At 36.5% G+C, this 22,738-nt stretch overlaps 2 protein-coding genes across 2 annotated transcripts in view; both read left to right on the top strand.

The window, feature by feature from the left end:
• cyp46a1.3 (cytochrome P450, family 46, subfamily A, polypeptide 1, tandem duplicate 3) overlaps positions 1-4,489 on the top strand; it is a gene marked incomplete at its 3' end in the record, with an annotated part of 47,689 nt that extends 43,200 nt beyond the window's left edge. The window contains 1 exon segment of the mRNA NM_001045298.1: positions 4,472-4,489.
• cyp46a1.2 (cytochrome P450, family 46, subfamily A, polypeptide 1, tandem duplicate 2) lies at positions 256-21,803 on the top strand. Its single transcript, NM_200461.3, is given in 15 exon segments — positions 256-516; positions 653-733; positions 2,144-2,225; positions 4,156-4,229; positions 13,225-13,311; positions 14,680-14,818; positions 14,910-15,023; positions 15,119-15,275; positions 16,410-16,481; positions 16,690-16,762; positions 16,845-16,929; positions 17,012-17,122; positions 17,359-17,447; positions 19,363-19,429; positions 21,394-21,803. Coding segments are annotated over 15 exon segments (1,506 nt in total). The 5' UTR covers positions 256-382; the 3' UTR covers positions 21,535-21,803.
• Positions 21,804-22,738: the final 935 nt, after the last annotated feature.

The raw sequence follows: 22,738 nt of genomic DNA, 5'->3' as shown, positions 1-22,738 counted from the left end.
TGATAAAAAGAATATAAAATTATTTAATATTGATAATAAATAGTAATATAATATATAACATGGCTATACCATGAGAAATTGCGTTTTGACTACATGCACGGTTCTCTGGAATGCAAGTAAGCATTTACGACATCAATATGAAAAAAACAGCTATTCTAAACAAGTTTAGCACAGACTTTGATGTCAGCAAAGTCTGTGCTAAACTTGTTTAGAATAGCTGTTTATTAGAATGTACGCAGTTTGCGTAGGACACGCAGCAAAGTGATAACCACGCCCTCTCCGGTCACAGAATGGCGTAACACCGGACATGAAAACATCGTTTGACATTTGATAGTTAGAAGGCAGTGTGCAGACGTTTACTGAGATACAGAACAAAGCCATCATGGTCTCAGAATGGGTCTTATATATAATATTTTACCTGCTCTCTGCTGTTTTTACTGCATTTCTTGCGTATTGTCTGTACATTCATCATCTTCATCAGAAATATGATCATATACCTGGACCTCCCAGAGACAAGTAAGAAACTTTAAGAACTGTTATAAATAAATGTATTTGATACAAACGTATCGCAATAGGATTTTTATTTTGTTTATCGTTTTTGTTGAAGTGATCAAGTTACAAGTAAATAACTTGTAAATGTATATTCTTACAGTTTTCTGCTTGGACATTCACCATCTCTTACTAAAGCGATGTACTCCGACGACAGCCTTATACATGACTTATTTCTTCAATGGTATGACATTTTTTTAAACCCATATATTATATATGTAAGTTTTATTTATTTTTACTTGTTGATTTGAAATATGAATTTGGTCAAATTTTTATTTTGAAATTTGAAACTTGGTTCAGATACAAGCAGTTCTACAAAAAGTCCACATTCAGTTTAATCAACTCAATGTATATTTAGTAAACGTTTATACATGTATATGAAGACATTTAAATGTTCATAATAAATACACACAGTACACGCACATATATGTAAATACAAACCTTTATTTCTGTACATCATTAATTGTTTAACAACACTAATATGTAAAACACACATTTTGTTGTATTGTATATCACATTTGTCATGTCATATCTAATTTTTAATGTTTCTTTTGTGACTTTGTTCATTTGACAGTGTACAGTTATAAGCAGATTAATAGGTTTTTGTAATAAGTTATAAGTAATAGGTTCTGTAAAAAGTAAACAGAAAGAGGTAAACATAAAACTTGCTTTTAATAACATAGTAATAATAATACATTCCAAAATATAACTCATATAAAGACAACTGATTCCTAAAAATGCTACATTTATGTAACGTCCATTGCGATTTCATTTTAGTCAATTGTTCTGTTATACTGCAGTTTGCATATCCAAAAACAATGTTCAGATGTTTTTGTTGTTGTTGTTGTTTAAATTAGCTAAAAATAAAGCATTTTTCACAGTGCTTATAAACCTTTGCTAATCCATAGTTTTATCTATTTAAGAAAGTTCTATTTAAGACAGTAAGTTAAATATATGTTTATTGTAGAAATTAGCAAAAAAATGTTTCAAATAACAAGTTTGAATTAATTAAATTATTTATTGTTTACACATCAGATTCTTGGGACTGTAATAATAGTTATTATTTACTTTAAATTGTGAATAAACCCATGACCTTAAACACGACAAGTTGACTTTAATTAGAAAGTGAGTAAACCCATTGTAACTTGGAAGCTGTTGTCACAGAAGTAGGACATAGATGAGAACTGAGTATGTCAACAGTTTATTGTAAATGATGATGGAAACAGATGAACAGGTTTGCTCCAATCCGAATCGAGCACAGCTGAACTAATTAAGGTGTTCAAGACTATTAGTCATTACTAGGTCAGCTGTGATTGATTGGGGTTGGAGCAAAACTGTGCAGAGCTGCGGCCCTCCAGGAATTGAGTTTGAGACCTGTTGTAAAGTCTGACACGCTTGTATGAACCGAATTTTTTTTTTTACATGTTTTATATATTATTATTATGTAATGTATTTATTATTACAACATTTATTTATATATGTTATTTATTTTTACTTGTTGCCTTATTAATTTGATCTTGTACCTATATACTTCATATTCAGTCTGTTTGTGACTTTTAATGTTTGATCATTTTGTTTTAAAATTCTTTTTAAGGGCAGAAAAATATGGCCCCGTTTACAGGATTAACACTTTGCATTATATTGCAATATTGGTTCACTGCCCAGAGGCTACGAAGGTAAATATTTAATCTTTTATGTGTGTGTGTGTGTGTGTGTGTGTTTTAGCCAGAATCCCTATGAAAATATACTTTAATAAATCACTTGAATTAATCTGTTGTGGTAATTCTGTAGTGGCTATGGCAATACAACAGCTATAATAATACAAAATAATTTTATAGTAATGAAATACATTTTTTTACAATCATATTTGCTGAAATAATACAGTTTTTTTCCAAATTGCTTTGGCACATTTTTTAAAAGAGACTTAATATTCTCACATAAACTGTAAGTGCAAATCTTAAAACTGTTTGCTGGTTGTCGTTACTCCCCCAAAACATTTAATTCATGCATCAAAACTTAGTTATTTTGTCACTAATTTGGCAAAGGCCACCGAAACAGAAAGTGTATTTGTCATCATGTGAGCCATACTGCTTAAAATGATCAGTTGTTTTTTTCACCATGATAGTCAGCTATGGACATTAAGCTTTAAAAATCTGATATTTGTTGAGAAGAGTCAATAGTGCATAGAAAAAATTTATAATAAATATATAAATATACATTTATTTCTGTACATTTGTTGAGAAGAGTCAATAGTGCATAGAAAAAATAAATAATAAATATATATTTATTTGTGTACAAATGTATTACAGTTGAAGTCAGATATATTAGTCCCCCCGTTTATTTTATTCCCCAATTTCTGTTTAACGAAGAGAAGATTTTTTTCAACACATTTCTAAGCATATCGAAGTATTAAAAACTTAAAAGGATTTAAGATGGTGATAACATTGTGTATTTTTTTTTACTATTATTATTTTATTTACTTCTTTTTTATTTAATATTGTTGCTGTTATTATTGTCATTCTATTTATCATTATATTGTTTATATATATATATATATATATATATATATATATATATATATATATATATATATATATATATATATATATATATATGTGTGTGTGTGTGTGTGTGTGTGTGTGTGTGTGTGTGTGTGTGTGTGTGTGTATATATGTATATGTATATATATATATATATATATATATATGTGTGTGTGTATATATATATATATATATATATATATGTATGTGTATATATATGTGTGTGTGTGTGTGTGTGTGTGTGTGTGTGTGTGTGTGTGTGTATATATATATATATGTGTATATATATATGTGTGTGTGTGTGTGTGTGTATATATATATATATATATATATATATATATATATATATATATATATATATATATATATATGTGTGTGTGTGTGTGTGTGTGTGTGTGTATATATATATATATGTATATATGTGTATATATATATATATATATATATATATATATAAATATATATATATGTATATGTATGTATATATGTGTGTGTGTGTGTGTATATATGTATATGTATATGTATATATATATATATATATATATGTGTGTATATATATATATATATATATATATATATATATATATATATATGTGTGTGTGTGTGTATATATATATGTATATATATGTGTGTATATATATATATATATATATATATATATATATATATATATATATATATATATATATATATATATATATATATAATTGTTTTATTGTTCTGTCACAAAAGTTTAAAAGTGGAAAGCCTTTCACAATGTTTTTCATATCAGTCATTTATGTTCTCTTCACTCAATAAAAAAATAAATAATGATGAAAATGGTTCATAGGGAACATTGCACAACAAAACACCACAATTACTGTAGTAAGAACTTTAGTATATTTTAGTATATATCGCAGTTCATCAATTCACTATAGTTGATATTAAAGTATGCTGCTGCACACATTAACAGTGTTATAAATATTAAAATATGTATGTGAAACACTACAGTATGGTTCATAACCAAAATACAAAAGAATCTCATGTGGGGAAGCAATAAAATAATGATGATTCTCTGTTTTTGTAGACAATCTTGATGTCACCTAAGTATGCAAAAGATCCATTTTCCTACAGTCGCCTCTTTAACTTGTTTGGAAAAAGGTAATCTTTCATTTGCTTCAAAATTGTTACATCTCTACATTGATTGCAGGAATGTTACCACCACCATCATGTTAGAGGTCACATTAGATTCATATTTTACCTGTGTGGCAGTTAGTTTATGTATGAGTGCTTTGAAACCTTTTATGTGCCTTTAAATGTATGAAATCAACCAGGGCTGCAGCTAACGATTATTTTAATTAACTAATCAATGAATCAGATAAAAGAAAAAAGAAAAGCATTAATTTCCAACTGTTTATTCAAAAAGCTCATCCCAAAACTGTTATAATAATGATGATGATAATAATAATAATAGGTGAGGCAGTGGCGCAGTAGGTAGTGCTGTCGCCTCACAGCAAGAAGGTCGCTGGTTCGAACCTCGGCTCAGTTGTCGTTTCTGTGTGGAGTTTGTATGTTCTCCCTGCTTTCGTGTGGGTTTCCTCCGGGTGCTCCGGTTTCCCCCACAGTCTAAAGACATGCGATACAGGTGAATTTGGTAGGCTAAATTGTCCGTAGTGTATGAGTGTGTGTGGGTAAATGTGTGTGTGGATGTTTCCCAGAGATGGGTTGCGGCTGGAAGGGCATCCGCTGTGTAAAAACTTGCTGGATAAGATGGCGGTTCATTACGCTGTGGCGACCCCGGATTAATAAAGAGACTAAGCCGACAAGAAAATGAATGAATGAATAATATTAATAATAATAAAATAATGAAATAAAATAAACTAACTAGTTTTGTACTGTTTTCAATCCAAATATCTAAATATTTTTAAATCAAGATACATACTACACAGCAAATTCATCAGAGTTAAATTCTCGGTGTTGAAGCATTTCAGAGTAAAGTGTTGACGTTAAAGAGTTAGATTTTGGTAAATGAATATAATAAGAGTTAGAATTGATTTTATTCAGTGCGAAATCAGGGAGTTATCTTTTCAACACTTGGTGGTGTTATTTCCAACATCCGGGAATTCATGCAGCCCCAGTCACTGAAGAATTTTCGAGACGCCATTTTCCATCTGAAGTTTAGAACAGCAACTGGTGAGTCAAACTACCTAAATGTTGGTATTTTACTGACTTTCTTTAAGGAAATACAGTTGTAAACATATTGTTAAGTTAATAACTTTAGAATGGAGTGACAATTTTAATCTTCTGCGGTTCATTCATGGTCGTTTGTGTATCTAGCTTAACTGCATTACTATCGACTTCTTTTCAAGAATGTTTTTATATGTGCTCACGCATACATAGTGCATAAAAACATCAAATGTACATGTTCAACACATTTCTGTCACGCTTAATGCCATTTTGTGCGTTTTTACCCATCTGTAAAATAAAATCGACACTTCTCCTTTAATTTGAAGCAAACTAGCGAGGGAATCCCCGGAGCAGCCTAGCCTACTCTGCCCGGATGCTAACGGCAACACAGGACGGTTTCCAAAAGCTCAGGAGAGTTTCTAAAACATATCTGGTGAGTAAATGAACATATGCTTACTTGTAAAAGGCTTCCTGACTAAAACATATGATTGTTTGTTATCCGTGTATGTTAATTTGGTTATTTTAAACACCGCGGCCCCTTTAAACTGGTTCATTCGTGGCCGTCCATATACCGTTAGTCCATAGACTCGAGTGATAACGTACGCTTGAATTATATTAAGTGTTGACAACCATTAAAGTCGGAATGTTAACATTAATGTCTTTAAATGACCGCGTTTGCACTTTCTCAGACATTTGACGTTACAGAAGTCTCCCGGAAGTTGCGGGACTAACGTTAACGTTATCCCGCAAATGCACAGAGACTAAGTAGATGCCCGCAAATGAATGATAATCTCCCGGAAATCGCTCGTCTCCCGCCCGGTCATTAAACACTTTGCACACCCCTCTCCACCGCATCTCTCCCAGCTCTTCAGGTACGTCGCGCGCAAATCACCCCCACCGCTCTTTAGGTACGTCGCGCGCAAGTCACCCCACCGCTCTTCAGGTACTCATCTCTCCCGCTACCTCCCGCAAATCAACTCTGTATCCCCCGAAAATGACTTTTCACAACTCGGGATGTCTGACGTTAGTAAGTTAGGCTATTTCTGTAGTCAGGAACATCTTAGTCAAGCTTTTTCTCCCGCATGATATTGTGCTTAAAACTAGGCTAAACTTAGCATGTACTGTACACAACATTTCCGTTTTATTAAAGACAATTTAGTGCGTTGTAAACAGCCACCTGTCTGTAAAATTAATCAACTGATACATATTTAAGCAGCCTAATGATGATACAGGTTTGATTTGTAGATTTATTATCAATAATCAACATCTGAATCAAAATATATCTGAAAAAGTGTGAGGCATACTTTGTGATGTTCATCTCTCCTTTTTATCTGAAGGTTATGCATATGTGTTAGATACTAATTTTTTGTTGTTTTTTAACAGCCACAGTTCTCTATACAATAACACAAGACCCTGTGACGGTGGCTGATTAGAGACGGATGGTGTATTTCCAGAGTTGGTGAAATGACCAAGCACACCTTCTTGGTCATATGTGGTGATAATAATGAAGATATGTTTGATAAAGTTCTGTATTTGTTTCACAATAAGCTGAGAGGGTATTAGAGCAATAGAGAATAACAAATGACATGAAGGTGATAAGTTTTGTATTGTGGGTGAACTGTTACTTAAATAATGTTTTGCTCTTTGCTTTGCACTTTTCTTCTTCTGCTTATCCTAATATTTTAGATTATATTTGGACCTGAAACATCTGCTAGACTCCAGGAAAGGTGGCGTCAATACTGGACCTGAAAGGGCCCAGCAAGTTGAATCTGGTAAAGAAACACGCACGCACGCACACACACACACACACACACACGCACACGCTTACAGAAAACTGTAAGTTTATGAATATTTTTACACTGTGGCCAATATTTTGGGGAAGTCAGCATCACTAAATGATATAAAAGATTTTAAGCTCCTCTAAATTTTGCTCCAAGTGTTAAATTCAGGATTCTGGACAGACAGCTGCCTGTTTTTCCAGTTCTAGTCATAGTGGTTAACCTAATTGTTTTTGGAGATCCAACAGTGATGTATGTGTTTTTTCTACTTTTCCATATCCTGTCACCTCAACCAGCTGGGAGAGTCAAGTTGTGGATCATCATGAAGATTTTCAAAAGGTGAGTTTAGATTTCTTGAATGTTTTATTTACTTTAAATGTTCTTTTAAATATATCATAGAATTTGATTGCAATTTGTTTTCAAACATTTATCTTAGTCATGCTGGAGTCTTGAAGAGTTCTTAGATGAGCATCACCCTATATCTGTGCATCAAGAACCACCAGACGAGCGATCAGCAGCTGCTACATCGTCATGGATAAAAAGGTCATCCTGTGGCTGGGAAGCACTTCATTCACAGGACATGCTTGATGAGATTTCCTAGCTCCAGTTTGTTTTCACACAAGTTTACAGCATTTATACCTTCATTTAAACTGCTGTGTTTGATATGGAGGACCAAGGAAACACCAGAAGTGAAAGATTTGCACGCCAAGTTGTTTAAAATGTAATTTCAGAAGAAAACTATGCGTTCAGAAGAAAACTGATGAAACATCAAGTTTGGACCAAAGGACTGAAACAGCCTTTTTGAGCACTGGTCATACATATTTTGTTGATACTGTCTGTACTAATAAAAGATTTAAAGCATATTTGACATTGTTGCATTTTAAAAACTGAATGAATTGTTGAAGTGGTGAATGTTTTCAAATAAAATGTTTTTTCTTTTGTAATTTACAGTCTATTTGAATTTTTTACCGTATTTACACTCAAGAGAGTTGAATAAAATAATATATTACACCAGGCGGTGTTAAATATAGTTACATTTTTTAACTCTGCCCAGAGTTAAAATTAACCCTTACTTCGTGGTGTCAATGTGCCAACCCTTTTGAAAGTGTTGATTTAACTCTGTTTTGAGTGGACCCCATGAGACACTTTCAAAGTGTTGAAATTAACACCCATAGAGTTGTTTTGGGTCCCCATATTTTGCTGTGTAGACACATGAAATAGCATACAAAATTATGTCTTGTTTTCTGGAAAAAAAACCCTCAAAATTAAGAGATTGTTTGCTTGAAAACATTTAAATTATTTTTGAATTGGGTACGAAAAATAATCTCACTGAGATATAATCTCAAACAGAAGTTTTACCAGTTCACATAAACGTGTAAGTGATCGTGATCTATAACGTGAGATGGTCGCCACCATGTTTACTTGCGGCCACGCGTTATCCTCATTCATAAAAAAGCAGAACACGCAGGATTTAGCACATATATTCACCAGTTACTTCCCAAATACATGCAAATGGCTGGTGAACTTAGAGAAGAGTAGATCCAACTGTATAGTTTCTTTCACTATGTGTATCTGATATGAATAAAACACATCTGCAAATTATATTTGAATGGATTGTTAGACTTCTTTGTGTGTTTTACAAACTCTAAATGTTTTGTTTTACTAGTATGTGTGTGTGTGTGTTTACAAGTCTAAAACATTAATTAAGCATTAGGCGGTTGAAACGCTGCATAATTATGATAATATGACACGTCTTTCTCAGCGGAGTTAAGTTGGTTTTGTTTTCAATAAAAAAAAAACGAAAAATATGAAGCACTTTTCTGATGGCCCCTTACTGAGAGCTCTGCTCAGCGCCAGACAACGTGCCAAAGCTCAGTTTGATTTTTTTCAGTTGCTGCTCTACAGGTAAACAAACTAACGCTAATGCTTGTTAAGCTGGATAACGAGTAAAACATCAGCACCAGGGACTTTACGGTCCTTACTTCAAAACGGAACAAAAGTATGATTCTGTAGTGATTTACCCTGCTGTTGAACTCCCTTCCTCCTCATCCCTTAAAGCCTGGTCTATACTTCTGCGTCAAGTGATCGGCGTAACCCACATCGCATGCAACGCGCGTAGCTGTGCATTTGTACTTCTGCGCGCTGTCTCTGTTGGTCTGCATTAACACTTCTGAAACGCTATTTGGGAGTGAGGTGTTTAAGTTCCTCTGTGTTGAGTTTCTTCGTTGTTGTTTTTTTTTTTTTTAACTCTTCCTGAATGTACAAGTGGCTCAAACTCGCTCATTTTGAGGCAGGAACTGGCGGACGTGCAACAACTTTTAACTATGAGGTAAACACAAAACAAAACTTTCCATCCGGAGCTCCTTCACAGGACTCCACACTTGTAAACAATCGCTCCATCTGGGTTGCGCCATTTGCGCGGCTCTCTGTCCCGCCCAGACTCGTCATCGCTACCAAGTCGACCAATCACAGAGCTTGCGATACGCGTCATTGCGAAGTGTAATTACATTTTTTGAGAGGTGCATGTCAGCGATGCTGACGGCCACGATGTAGGGCTATGTGTCAACGCCGTAGCATACGTGTGCGTTTGATGCAGAAGTATAAATCAGCCTTACTCTGTATCAGTGAGGTGCCGAACTCTGTATCAGTGTGCGAGAGAGACTGTGTTCACTCAGCTCCGCATTGAGCTAAAGGATTTTTTAAATAATCAAACGTCCCCGTGTTGCACAACACAACGAATTGATTATGAAATTCGTCGCCAATGATTTTAGTAATCCATTTTAATTTATTTAATCAATTCATTGTTGCAGCTCTAAAATGAAGATGGATCTTCATGAAGCAGTTTTAGACCTTGATAAAGCTTTTGGTTTAGTTTCATTATACCTTCAGGGTTCTTCCTCATTCTAGACCAGGGATCACCACATTTGTTCCTGGAGGTAGGGTTTCCTGCAGACTTTGGACCCTATCATACATCCAGCGCAATGTGGCGCAAGGCGCGGCGCAATAGTCTTTTGGTAGTTTCAGTTTGGCGCAAGAGTCGTTTTGAGGCGTTGCGCTACGCTGTTTAAATAGCAAATGCATTAGCGCTCATTTGTGCGCCCATAGGCGTTCTGGTTTAAAAAGGAAGGCGTTCTGAGGCGGACTGCTGGCGCGTTGCTATTTTGAGAAACTAAAATAAATTTTTCATTAGACCAAAACTAACCCGGTCTAAAATCTGGCGCAGAGTTGCGCCTTGCTTACGCACTGCTTAATACGCACAAGATGTAGAGCAATAGGCAAATATCTTTACATATGAAAAAATTTAAATATTAAGGATATATATAGGATATAATAAGAATAGATATAGGATATAAATATAAAGGATTAAAATATTACAAAACATATTATTTTCTAGCCTACATAAATATGAAAAATCACTGCTTTTATGTCTTCTTCATCTCGGGAGGCTTTTTCAGTTCATTCATAACAATTTGCTTTTGTATAATGTTATTATTATTAGCAGTATTATTTATTATATCCTTATTTATATTTGTTTTATTAAAAACAAGCTTAGATTTGCCCACCTGTCAGGTTTTAGACCATATGGGGCATAGCAGGTGTTTTAGGATATAACTCAGTATTTTGAACACACTTGGTAATTATTGTTAATTTATTCGTTTGCTGGAAATTAGAACTGAATTTAGAAATAGTTTTGAAACGAATATTTGCGCTTAATAAACGCAATTAATTATTTATAGACTAATCTATGTCTGTGCGTAAAGGTTTCCCTATCCAAGAGCGAAAGTGAAAGTGATCCATTATCTCTCATTCTCACGCAGTAGATGCTCTGTTTAACAGTTTTCTGTTAAAAAACTGTTAACTGTTTGCTGGTGAAATGCTCATTTTTTCCACTTAGACTTACTTTGCGTCCTGTAAATAGCGAATGCGCTCTTCGCAGCTGGCTCTTTAAGGGAATGGGAGATGAGACTGTAATTGGTTTATTCTCAAAACACACCTATAACTCATAAAGAAAATAAACTCAACCCTTTTAGCCCATGCGCCTTGGCGCAAAGCGCATTTTCCCGTCCGTAAATTAGCAAAAATGCGTTCTGACACGCCCTGAAAGCGTTTGCGCCCTGCGTTTTGCGCTCTGCGCATGGACCGTCAAAATAGAGCCCTTTAGCTCTAACCCTAATCAAACACACCTGAACAAGCTAATCAAGGTCCTAAGTTGCGGACACATTAGAGTTTGAGCATGTGATATTCTGTTGTGAGGCCCTGTGAAAAGGGGCGGGATTAAACAAGATTATTAGACATTTAAAAAAGCGAGCGATTGCTCCATGTGTTAAATTTCTGTCCAGAGAGGTCATGTTTTGATCCTCGATTGATCTCACGCAGTCAAGTGATGCGATTTCGCAGGTCAGAGTTCACCAAGCTTGAACTTTGCACCGCAGCAACCTGTGAAACTTGACGCATGACCCAACGTTTCCGGTCTGACGCATTCGCGTGCATGTGAATGGAAGTCTATGGGAGGAAAAGCCCAGTGTGACCACAGCTTTACTAGGTATACTTGAAACACTCAGGCAGGTGTGTTGAGGTGAGTTGGAGCTAAACCCTGCAAGATCAATGACCCCTGTTCTAGACTCATCACAAGTCTGGTAAAATGTATTTTCAGTTTGTACAATTCTGTTTTAACACTAAAAGTTTAACTACCACTTTGCAGCACCTGGAAGGTAGAATGACTTGATGCACCTGCATTCACTTTGGAGTAGATTTCTGCATGGAACTGGATTTTTAATCCCGCTGTGTTATTCCGCACCCGACTGCTACCGTCATGTATTCAGTCTTTGTTCACGTGCCTGCCTTGTTTTCTACCCATAAATATACTGTTTTCTTTACATTCAACGTTAAATGCAACAGCTCAAGGCATCTTGAAATATGTTGTAAATCCTGGGTCAGTTGCTCACCTGCCCAGCACAGTGTTTTAGCTGCAAATAACTGGCAGTTAACCCTTGAGCCTTAATCTGGAATATCATTTTTGTACATTGTAAACCACAATGGGCCAAGAACAGACCCTTGAGGTACTCCCATATTGTTAGAACGCACAGATGACTTCCCCCCATTGACCCTCACACATTGCTGTCTCCCACCCAAATAGGATCCAAACCACTGTAAAGCTTCTGCCGATTATTTTGAACTCTCTTAATTTATTTAGTAAGATACTGTGGTTTAACCATGTCAAAGGCTTTCTTTATGTCCAGGAACACTGCCCCAACCACACTACCTTTATCCTTTGACCCTTTTGTTTTTTCAAGCAGATAACAATTTGCTGTTTCTGTGGAATATTTCTCTCTAAAACCAAACTGCTGTGGAGAAAGCAACTGTTTAGAGTGTAGATGCTCGTGCATGTGAGTGAAACAGGCGTTAATATTAGGACGCCACAGAAAACGAGGTACAAGACGATTTTGCTTTGTCTTTGCTTTTGCTGCTTCGTTTCAAATGATCACACAAAGAGTTTGTTAAAAGACAATTAATAAGCTTAAAAGAGCTTTAAAGAAACTTAAAAATTATGATAAAAACTCTATAATTTTGAAGCTCATGAGTGACGCCAACCAAATCACTCAGAGCAAATGCTGCCGCCGCCATCTTGTGACCGTGGACACACTATATTTACACACAGTTCTGTCCAAATAGCTCCCAAATGATGATATTCATCATAGGTGTCCTTTAAGACAATATTTATAATTAGTTCTGCTGAATGAACACACAGTACACTGACAATCTAAAAGGGCCCAAGGTTCCCAAAATACATTTGTCTTACTGTTAAGAGACATGAGCTAATACAAATTTCATAACGTTTCAAAGCTCAAGTTAACTCTGACCTGCAAATTTGTAACACAACATGCAGCAAGTCAGTGCAGTAAACAAACAAAACTTCATGGAATGACCTTTGTTAAATAAAAAAAAAAACTTTAAACCTGCAAGTTTGCATGAAGGTGGAGCAGGCTACATTGTGATTTTATTTTTATTTTTTTATTTATTATAACTTGTTATTTGTTATTCTTATTTTTAAACTTGTTAGAATAAACTGTGCATAAATAAATGCAATGCTCTCTACTCAATTTTCAGCTGTTAAATTGTCATCTTGATGTAGACATTTTCTTTGACAGTGAATATTTTCACTTGTGTAAGTCATACATCTTTCTTTTCAGGTTCTTGGGAAATGGGCTTGTTACAGCTGTGGACCATGACATCTGGTACAGGCAGCGTCGCATCATGGATCCAGCCTTCAGCAGCTCGTGAGTCAAAAACAGGAAAAAATGCTGAAATGTAAGTATGGCATGCAGGATGAGGCCAAGAACCATGGTGGCAAGAATACTAATGGGAGACACATACAGTTCTCAGCATATGTGTGCACACACCCCTCACAATTTTATCTTTTACATTCATATATTTATCAGGAAGCTATACAATATTATATTTGTTATATTATTATTTTATTGTCTCATCCAAAAGATGGCACTCACTAAACAGGAGTCCCCGCCACTATACTAGGGCATTAGGACCCACATTAGGACCCAACAGCAGGTTGGGCGCCCCCTGCTGGCCTCACTAACACGACTTCCGGCAGCAACCTAGCTTTCCCATGTGGTCTCCCATCATTTTGTTTTACATTTAGTTAAGTGCAATCTTTTGCTTGAATTAATTGTATTATCTTTCTATTTTCAAAATATGTTTGGTGACAAAAATATTATTTTAATAAATACATCTTTTTAATAAATCTGTTTTGTTTAAAGGCACCAAAATACATTGCCTGTATTCACTGAGAAATGGATAAAAATATTATATAATAAAGTGTACTTAATTATGCTGAGCACTGCACATGACACACTAGTGTTAAAATCCATAAATGAACTCCATTTCCTCTTTTCCTAACATCCAATTATTTAAAGATCCATTGAGGTGCTTTTAAAAGTGCATTTTATATTCAATGTCTGATGTTTTAATTGAAATAGGAAGACAGGGCGGGACATAAAGTAACACCATCTCATTTTTGAAAACAGCCACTCTTGTTTGTCTACACCTCTGCCATTCAGAACTGTTGAGCCCAAGTGCATCAGACTCATGACAGCCACAGTCTATAATAGTAATGTATACGTTTATAATATATACAGTCTATAATAGTCTGGCTCACAGTTTCTACACTTTAAAATACAATTTTCTGTGTAATTTAAATGGGTTTGGTATTTTTTGGGGCCGTGCTGAGTTCATATGATCCACTATGTTTTACTGTACGTCTCTCTGGGCTGAAGCAGATCAAACCTGCGCACTCTTCATGTGACATAAAAGGCTTCATTTACCCCTTAGCAAATCACATTTACACTGTCTTTATCCCTAAATAGTGCAGTTTTCTAAATAAAAAGATACAATGTGTGTAACAGTTTAACTTTGAATCTCCTTGTTCCCTATACTAAGTGTGTATGTGTGTGGCCTATGTATTTCCCCCCTTTGGGGCTTGCATTGAAGAGGTGCTGTGCACATTTCAAGAAGACTAATAATGAGTTTTAAGATCCATTGGGCTCATGCTGGTCTCCTAATTTATGGCCTGATCCTGCTTGCCACAGTGATATGACTGGTAATATATCTGTTTCTGGCTTATTTATCAGATACTTACGAAGCTTGATAAGCACTTTTGACGAGATGTCAGAACGCCTGATGGACAAACTGGAGGAAATGGCCAACAACAAAACCCCTGCCGTCATGCACGACCTGGTCAACTGTGTTACACTTGATGTCATTTGCAAGGTTTCATCGTCATTCTCGTTGATCAAAGGGAAAGTCTAATGTGTCAAATCAGCTGTTTATCAGTAATCAGTTGTAATATTTCCATTCGCAGGTGGCTTTTGGTGTTGATTTAAACTTCTTGACGCAAAAGGATAGTCCCTTCCAGAATGCAGTAGAGCTGTGTTTAAATGGCATGGCCTTGGATGCCAGGGACCCATTATTTAGGGTAAGAAAATGTATCCAAAAACACGTCGCTGTAAAGTAGGTGGGTTAACGCTATATAATTTGTTTTTTATTTGCTTGTGTTGTTTGGGAGCTCAGATTTTTCCCAAAAATTGGAAGCTTATACAGCAAATTAGAGATGCAGCAGTACTCTTGAGGAAAACGGGAGAAAAATGGATACAAAACAGGAAGACAGCAGTGAAAAATGGAGAGGACGTCCCCAAAGACATTCTCACACAAATCCTCAAAATAGCAGGTGTGTTGATCTCAAGTGAAGGAGAAACTCAGTAGTTAAAGGAAGGTTTTCAGGAAGATTTGGTCATTATTTACTCACGCTCCATTTCACTCTAAACGTGTGTGTGTCTTTTTTTGATTAATTGAATAAAAAAAATAATTGGGAAAATGTTATTACATTTTGGAAACTGTTTACTATTGTCTTCCATCGTATTTGTATTTCTTGTTATGGATACTTTTATATAGTCAGTAATTACCAGTTTCTAACATTCTTCAAGTTTTCTTCCTTAGTGTTTAAAAGAATAAACTCTAAAGTTGAGTAAATAATCATAATTGATTGATCAATCAACGGTCTGCTGGTTTGTTATATATGTGTGTGTGTGTGTGTGTGTGTGTGTGTGTGTGTATATATATATATATATATATATATATATATATATATATATATATATATATATATATATATATATATATATATATATATATATATATATATATATATATATATATCCGCTGCGTGAAAACGTGCTGGATAAGTTGCCGGTTCATTCCGCTGTGGCGACCCCAGATTAATAAAGAGACTAAGCAGACAAGAAAATGAATGAAAACATATATAGTTAAATTCGGAATTATTACACCCCCTGAATTATTAGCCGCTCTGTTTATTTTTTTCCCTAATTTCTGTTTAACGGAGAGAAGATTTTTTTTCAACATTTCTAAACGTGATAGTTTTAAAACTCATCTCTAATAACTAATTTATTTTATCTTTGCCACGATGACACTAAATAATATTTGATTAGATATTTTTCAAGACACTTCTACAGCTTAAAGTGACATTTAAAGACCTAATTAGGCTGTATTAGCTCATAAGGGTGCTTTTAATAAATATCGAGCAAAGGGTCTGAATACTTGAAGACCATGTGATTTTTCGGTTTTTCTTTATAATAAATCTGCAAAAATGTCAACAGTTCTGTGTGTTCCTGTCAGTATGGAGTGCTGTGTGTACATTGATTTTAGCAAGTGGCTGCAATGTAAGAAAGAGTGAAAGATTTAAGTGGGTCTGAATACTTTGGGTATTTACAACAAATGCCATGACCCAGCATTAGATCAGTTTTATTTTAACAGGTAGCCTAACACTCTTCATGTTTTGTTGCAGAGGAGGAAAATGTTAACAGCACAGAAGATCTTGAGCAGATGATGGACAATTTTGTGACTTTCTTCATTGCTGGTGAGTTACTCCTCACTTTGATATTAGTTCATAAACTGTTGTGGATATGTACTGACTGCATGCAGGGTTTTTATTGCTTACACCAAACCCCACCCTTGACTCTACCATTCACAGTGATGTCAGTAGCTCTGTTGATTGCATGTGTCTGAGACTGCTTGTCTCAGCTTGCATGTCTGCAGCCAGATACTATTGCTTTATTCTTCTGCAGGCCAAGAGACAACAGCCAATCAGCTCTCATTTGCAATCATGGCATTAGGGAGAAATCCAGAGATATATAAACGGTAAAACACTTGTTAGAAATGTGTCCCTGTTCTGTCAGACTTTTATTATAATACTACAGTTCAATATTCCTTTCATTTCCAGAGCTAAAGCAGAGGTGGATGAAGTCCTCGGAACCAAAAGAGAAATTTCAAATGAAGACCTTGGAAAATTGACTTACTTGTCTCAGGTTGGTTCATAGAGATTTTTACATGCTGCAAACACAAATGTTTTTGTGTCCATTTCTTTTAATAGTCTTTTGTGTTATTCAGGTGTTGAAGGAAACCCTGCGTCTGTACCCCACTGCGCCAGGAACCAATCGTTGGCTTCATGAGGACATGGTCATAAACGGCATTAAAATCCCTGGAGGCTGTTCTGTTATGGTGAGCATCACCAACATGACAACTTCAAAACAAATCAAGTCAAACATAAACAGCTCCTGTCTTATTGAATATGGAGAGATTTTTTGGTTAATGTTTTTAGCAGAATTAATACAACTTTAAATGTTAAAAAGGAAAGTAAAAAGATTCTATCAACAATGGCCGCAAAAGAATACTTGTTTGTGTGTTTGAAAAAAAATTATTCAACATTCGAGCCACATTTCTCTTTTTCCATACAGTTCAGTTCTTTTGTCTCCCAAAGACTGGAAAAGTTTTTCAAAGATCCGTTGAAGTTTGATCCAGAGAGGTTTGATGAGAATGCCCCAAAGTAAGTCATTATCACCTATTGTAGTCTCGATTTCATTTGATCCTCTAGATCAGGGGTCACCAATCTCGGTCCTGGAGAGCCAGTGTCCCTGCAGGGTTTAGCTCCAACTTGCCTCAACACACCTGTGTTTCAAGGATACGTAGTAAGACCTTGATTAGCTTGTTCAGGTGTGTTTGACAGTGGCGTAGCGGACGGGCCCGCAGGGCCCGCACCGCGGGGGGGCCCCGCGTGATTAGGGGGCCCCGCGTCGTCGCGATTTTCAATAAACTGTTGGGAACAACTGTGGTCGGAACCAAAGTTCACTGGTCTGTGTTCTCTGAACACCTCTCAAGCGGTGGACTACTTCATTCTGATTGCTTGCCGCCAATGTTGCCAACTTAGCGACTTTGTCACTAGATTTAGCGACTTTTCAGACCCCCTAGCGACAAATCTAGCGACTTTTTTGTGTGTTATTGGAGATTTTTTTAGACTGTCATTTGTCCATACTGTACCGTCCCTACTCTTCTCAACGAGCTGCGTGTGATGCCGCCGGCCCCTCCCCTGCCTCACAGCACTGACAGGCGGCCCAGTCAGTCCTCGTACAGCAGCCTCTCCCACCTGCAGCCCGAGAGCAGATCACCCCTCTGCGTACCGACGACAAATGATTTAGCACAGGCAGTGTGAAGGTATTTCCCTTGTACAGTCTAACCGATCTACTTCTACTTTATTTTAACAATTTATTTGGACCGTTTATTCTTTTCTTGTTCACAATCACAGATATTTTAGTGACAGTTTCTGAACTTGTCTGAGTTTATTACATATGAGAGATTACTGCACATTCACTAACGTTACACATCTATAATGATATACTGTATTCAAACAGCAATAAATTTAGTTAAATAAACATGCTTATATAAAGTGTATTGCAATTATAAATACCCCTTTATTAACCATAGGCTGTTAAACAGAAACGGTAGAACGTGATGACGTCAGTGATATGCAAATTGACGTGTGACGTATCCCCCCCCCCCCCCCCTTCATCAGGGGGCCCCGTCAGCGATCCCTGCAGGGGGGCCTCCGCATTTTGCGCTACGCCACTGGTGTTTGATTAGGGTTGGAGCTAAAATCTGCAGGACACCGGCCCTCCAGGAACAAGTTTGGTGATCACTGCTCTAGATATTCAGCAAATAAGTTATTTTCTATTCTTTATCTTTAGTTTAGAAATTATTAATTAAATGTAAACATTATTAATGGCATGGCTCACCTAAAGATTTCAATTTACTCACTATTTACCCGCCCTTACTCCAAACCGTTGGGTTGCTTTCTTCTGTAAAACACAAACAAAAATATTCTGAAGAATGTTCAATTGGTAACCATTTACATCTGTAGTAGAACATAAATTACCATGGAACTCAATGAGTTGCAGTTTACAGCATCCTTTTAAATTAAGTTATTTTGTGATCAACAGACAAAAGTAACTCAAACAGGTTTGAAACAAGTGGCGGGTGAGCAAACAATGAATTTTCAAAACCCATCAATCTTTTTCGTTAGACTGGTTCAACACCCAGTTAAAGCTCCTCTGACTGTGTTCATCTGAAAGAAGAAAGTCACATACACTGAGGGTGATTAATTGAGCAAATGTTGTTGTAAGTTTTAGGTGAACTACCCCTTTATGACATTAACAATAGTCAAATGTAGGAATTACTGAACAGAAATATAACAAGATACCTGCTTAATTGAACAAGTGCAGTTTTTCAGCTTGACGTTACAGCAGTGATGTGGTAAAGAACTCAGATTTCAGATTTTACAAAGTTTAAGGATTAAGAATAAATTATGAGTTGAACAAGTGTGCCAGAATTGTATAACATGAACACACCTTTATGTTATAACGTTATTGCATGAAAATGCTGATTTCGATTTGTTTTCTATTTTAAAGGCCTTATTACTGCTACTACCCATTTGCACTTGGTCCACGAACATGTCTTGGGCAGGTCTTCTCACAGGTGATGAAAAACACACACACATGCTCGCATACACACACACACGCACACACACATTGGTTTTGGTGGTTTATGAGGACTCTTTATAGGTCAGGGGTTCATACGGTCATGGAAAACCTGGAATGGCATGGCATTGGCATGGCATTTTCCAGACCTGGAAAAGTTTTGGAAAAACAGAAAACCCCACAAAGTTTTGGAAAAGTCATGGAAATTAGTTTAACAAATATCTGTATACTTGAATTAGGGCATATTTTATATATCTGTGCTGTATGTATGTAGCGGGGAGACTGACACGGAGGGATCCATTTTGCAGTATTTATTAATCACAGTCAAACACAAACATCCAACACGCACAATAGTGCGAACGCACATCAACAGTAATCAAGCAAGGTTGCTGGGCTGGCGGTTGACAGACACAGAGTGATTACCAGGCATAGATCAGTGGTAGGCGGCGTGGTTTAGAGTCCGTGAAACAAGCAAGGGTCGTGGGCAGGCAGAAGGCAACTCAGAGTCAGAAACAGTCCGGGGTAATGCACAGGAGATCAAACAGGAAAGAACGCTCAGTAATGCTGGCCGGGGCTAAACAAGACTTCGCACTGAACAGTGGTTTGTGTGTGGCTTATTCACCTTATTCTCCGCCGACGAGCGGGCGCTGCCATTTGAATCTTTTTGTCTCGCGACTTCCGGTCACATTCACTTCCATTCATTTTTTGACGTTAAAAACTGCTCATTACGCTGGTTGATGTCGCAATTTGATATTTTCTTATTATATTATTCTACTTGGACAGTGTAGTCATGCAAACATTTGTTTGTAGAGCAAGTAGTTTGACCATTTTCTGCCGTTTATTATTCCTAGTCATTTCTCCCATAGGCGACTGAATCGGAAGTTCTAAGACTATCGCGAAAACAGGCGCACTTCCGCATTTTAGAATAAGGTCAATAAAGGTGGTGTGGGTCATTACCGTGATTCAGTTCAGGTGTTTGCACAATCAGTCTATGTGGATGATGTAATGCTAGAAGTCCGGGGATGGCGGCCTCTGCTGGCCAGCGAGGGGAATGACTGGGACCGAGTCGGTGACAATGTACAGTCGAAGTCAGAATTATTAGCTTCTTTTGATTTTTACTTTCTCTTTGAAATATTTCCCAAATGATGTTTAACAGAGCAAGGAAATTGTCACAGTATGGCTTTTAATATTTTTTCTTCGGGAGAAAGTTTTATTTGTTTTGTTTAGGCTAGAATAAAAGCAGTTTTTAATTTAATTTAATTTTTCATTTTAAGGACAATATTATTAGCCCCTTTAAGCTATATTTTTTCTCGATAGTCTACAGAACAAACCATCGTTATACAATAACTTGCCTAATTACCCTATTCTGCCTAGTAAACCTAATTAAACTAGTTAAGTCGCTTTAAGCTGTATAGAAATGTTTTGAAAAATATCTAGTCAAATATTATTTACTGTCATCATGGTAAAGATTAAATAAATCAGTGATTAGAAATGAGTTATTAAAACTATTATGTTTAGAAATGTGTTGAAAAAAAAAAATTCTCCATTAAACAGAAATTGGGGAAAAAATAAACAGGGGGGCTAATCATTGTGTCTTCAACTGTATATGTAGACATTACATGAAACATCACGTCATGAAAATGTGCTTGAAAGTCTTGGAAAAGTCATGGAATTTTAGTAGTAAAATTTGTATGAACCCTGATTGGCGTAATGTATTTTAAACCTGCTTATTATATGGCCTTGCCCTACCCCTAAACCCGACCCTCAATGGAAACCTGTGGCAAATCTTGAATGTGACAAAAAAACGACTCAAAGCATGTCATCATAAACCACTTATTATACAAATTTGTGAAACCACTAAAACCAGTGCACACATAGATTTGTACGTTTTAGGATCTGTTTTTATTGTTTTATGGATGTTTGCTGTGATCATGATCATCTCTGTCGTGTTTCTGCATTTAGATGGAGGCAAAAGTTGTGCTTGCCAAACTGCTCCAGAGATTTGAGTTCAGTCTGGTCCCTGGACAGTCTTTCGACATTAAAGACACGGGAACTCTACGGCCCAAGAGCGGAGTGATCTGCTACATCAAGCAGTGCTCATAGGACATGTTTAAATCTCTAATGACAGCTCTTCTGAAATAAATCCTCTTATATTAGTCATTAATCAGAGAACAGAAGTTGTAACAGAGTAATCACAGATGATGATCCATCCATTGATTACAATGAAAATACATGAACTCACAGTGCATTAATTAATATTAAGTGTGCTTCACAATATTTACAGTATTAATCAAGCTTTACACAGGTGAGTGGTCTGACAAAACCACCTGTAGAAACACAATCTCATTAAACAAAAAGACCTTACTCTAGCACTACTCTGAGCACAAGTAGTTCCTTTGTATAACCAGTGCTTATTTTTTGTATTGCCTCTTTTTGAATTGCTGAATTCCTCCTCAGTTGTAGGTCGATGTGGAGTAAAACGATGCATTAAAAACATTTAAAAGCGTTCTTAAGCACTTCCGAGTGAGGGAGAGTTCATTCAAAACATTCTATCATCATTTATTCACCCTTCGCTTGTTCCAACAATATAAAACAATCCAACAATCCAAGATGCAGTGCCGCATCTGGTGTGAACGCAGCATAACGCCCTATTCACACGGGGCTTCAGCGTCAACGCTTGACAGAGGGCGTGTCTGAAGTTGGAGCTGAAACAATCGTCATAGAAGCGTCAGCCAATGAAATTCAGTCAGCAATAGGCCACTGTCTGAGCTGGTGTATTTGCATACAGCGATCTGATTGGCTGACGCTTCCGTCGGCGCTTGAAAAGTTGAGCTGGTCCCAACTTCTGCAGCGAGGAACACTTCTGAAGCGGCGCCGACGGATCCACAATGCAGTTCGGCCACGCCTGACATCACCCATTCAAAGTGAATGGGAAGCGTTGACGCTGACGCCCCGTGTAAATGGGGCGTAACGGTGACACTGACAACAAGGATGTGGATCCAAATGCAGTTTTATTAGAGAGGTCAGGCAAGCAATGGTCAACACAGGAGCAAAGAGATTTATATGGGCAATCCTGAGTCGCAGTCAGACACACAGGCAGATGGTCAGAAGGCAAGCAGCAGACAGGGATAAACAGATAAACAAGGCGAGGATCAAAACACGGCAAAGCAAGACAAAGGAAACGTGTTGTAATGTCACCAAACAAGACTCAGCAACAACTGTGTGTTAGTGTGCTTTGTTTATAGTGCAGTAATCAGTCCAAAAGCAGCTTCAGCTGTGAGTGTCTAAGGTCGGATACGCGGTCAGC

Source organism: Danio rerio, chromosome 20 (assembly GCF_052040795.2).
Source record: "Danio rerio strain M-AB ecotype USA chromosome 20, GRCz13ab, whole genome shotgun sequence".
In the NCBI taxonomy this organism is placed as follows: Eukaryota; Metazoa; Chordata; class Actinopteri; order Cypriniformes; family Danionidae; genus Danio; species Danio rerio.
This window is presented reverse-complemented; position numbering and strand designations above follow the sequence as displayed.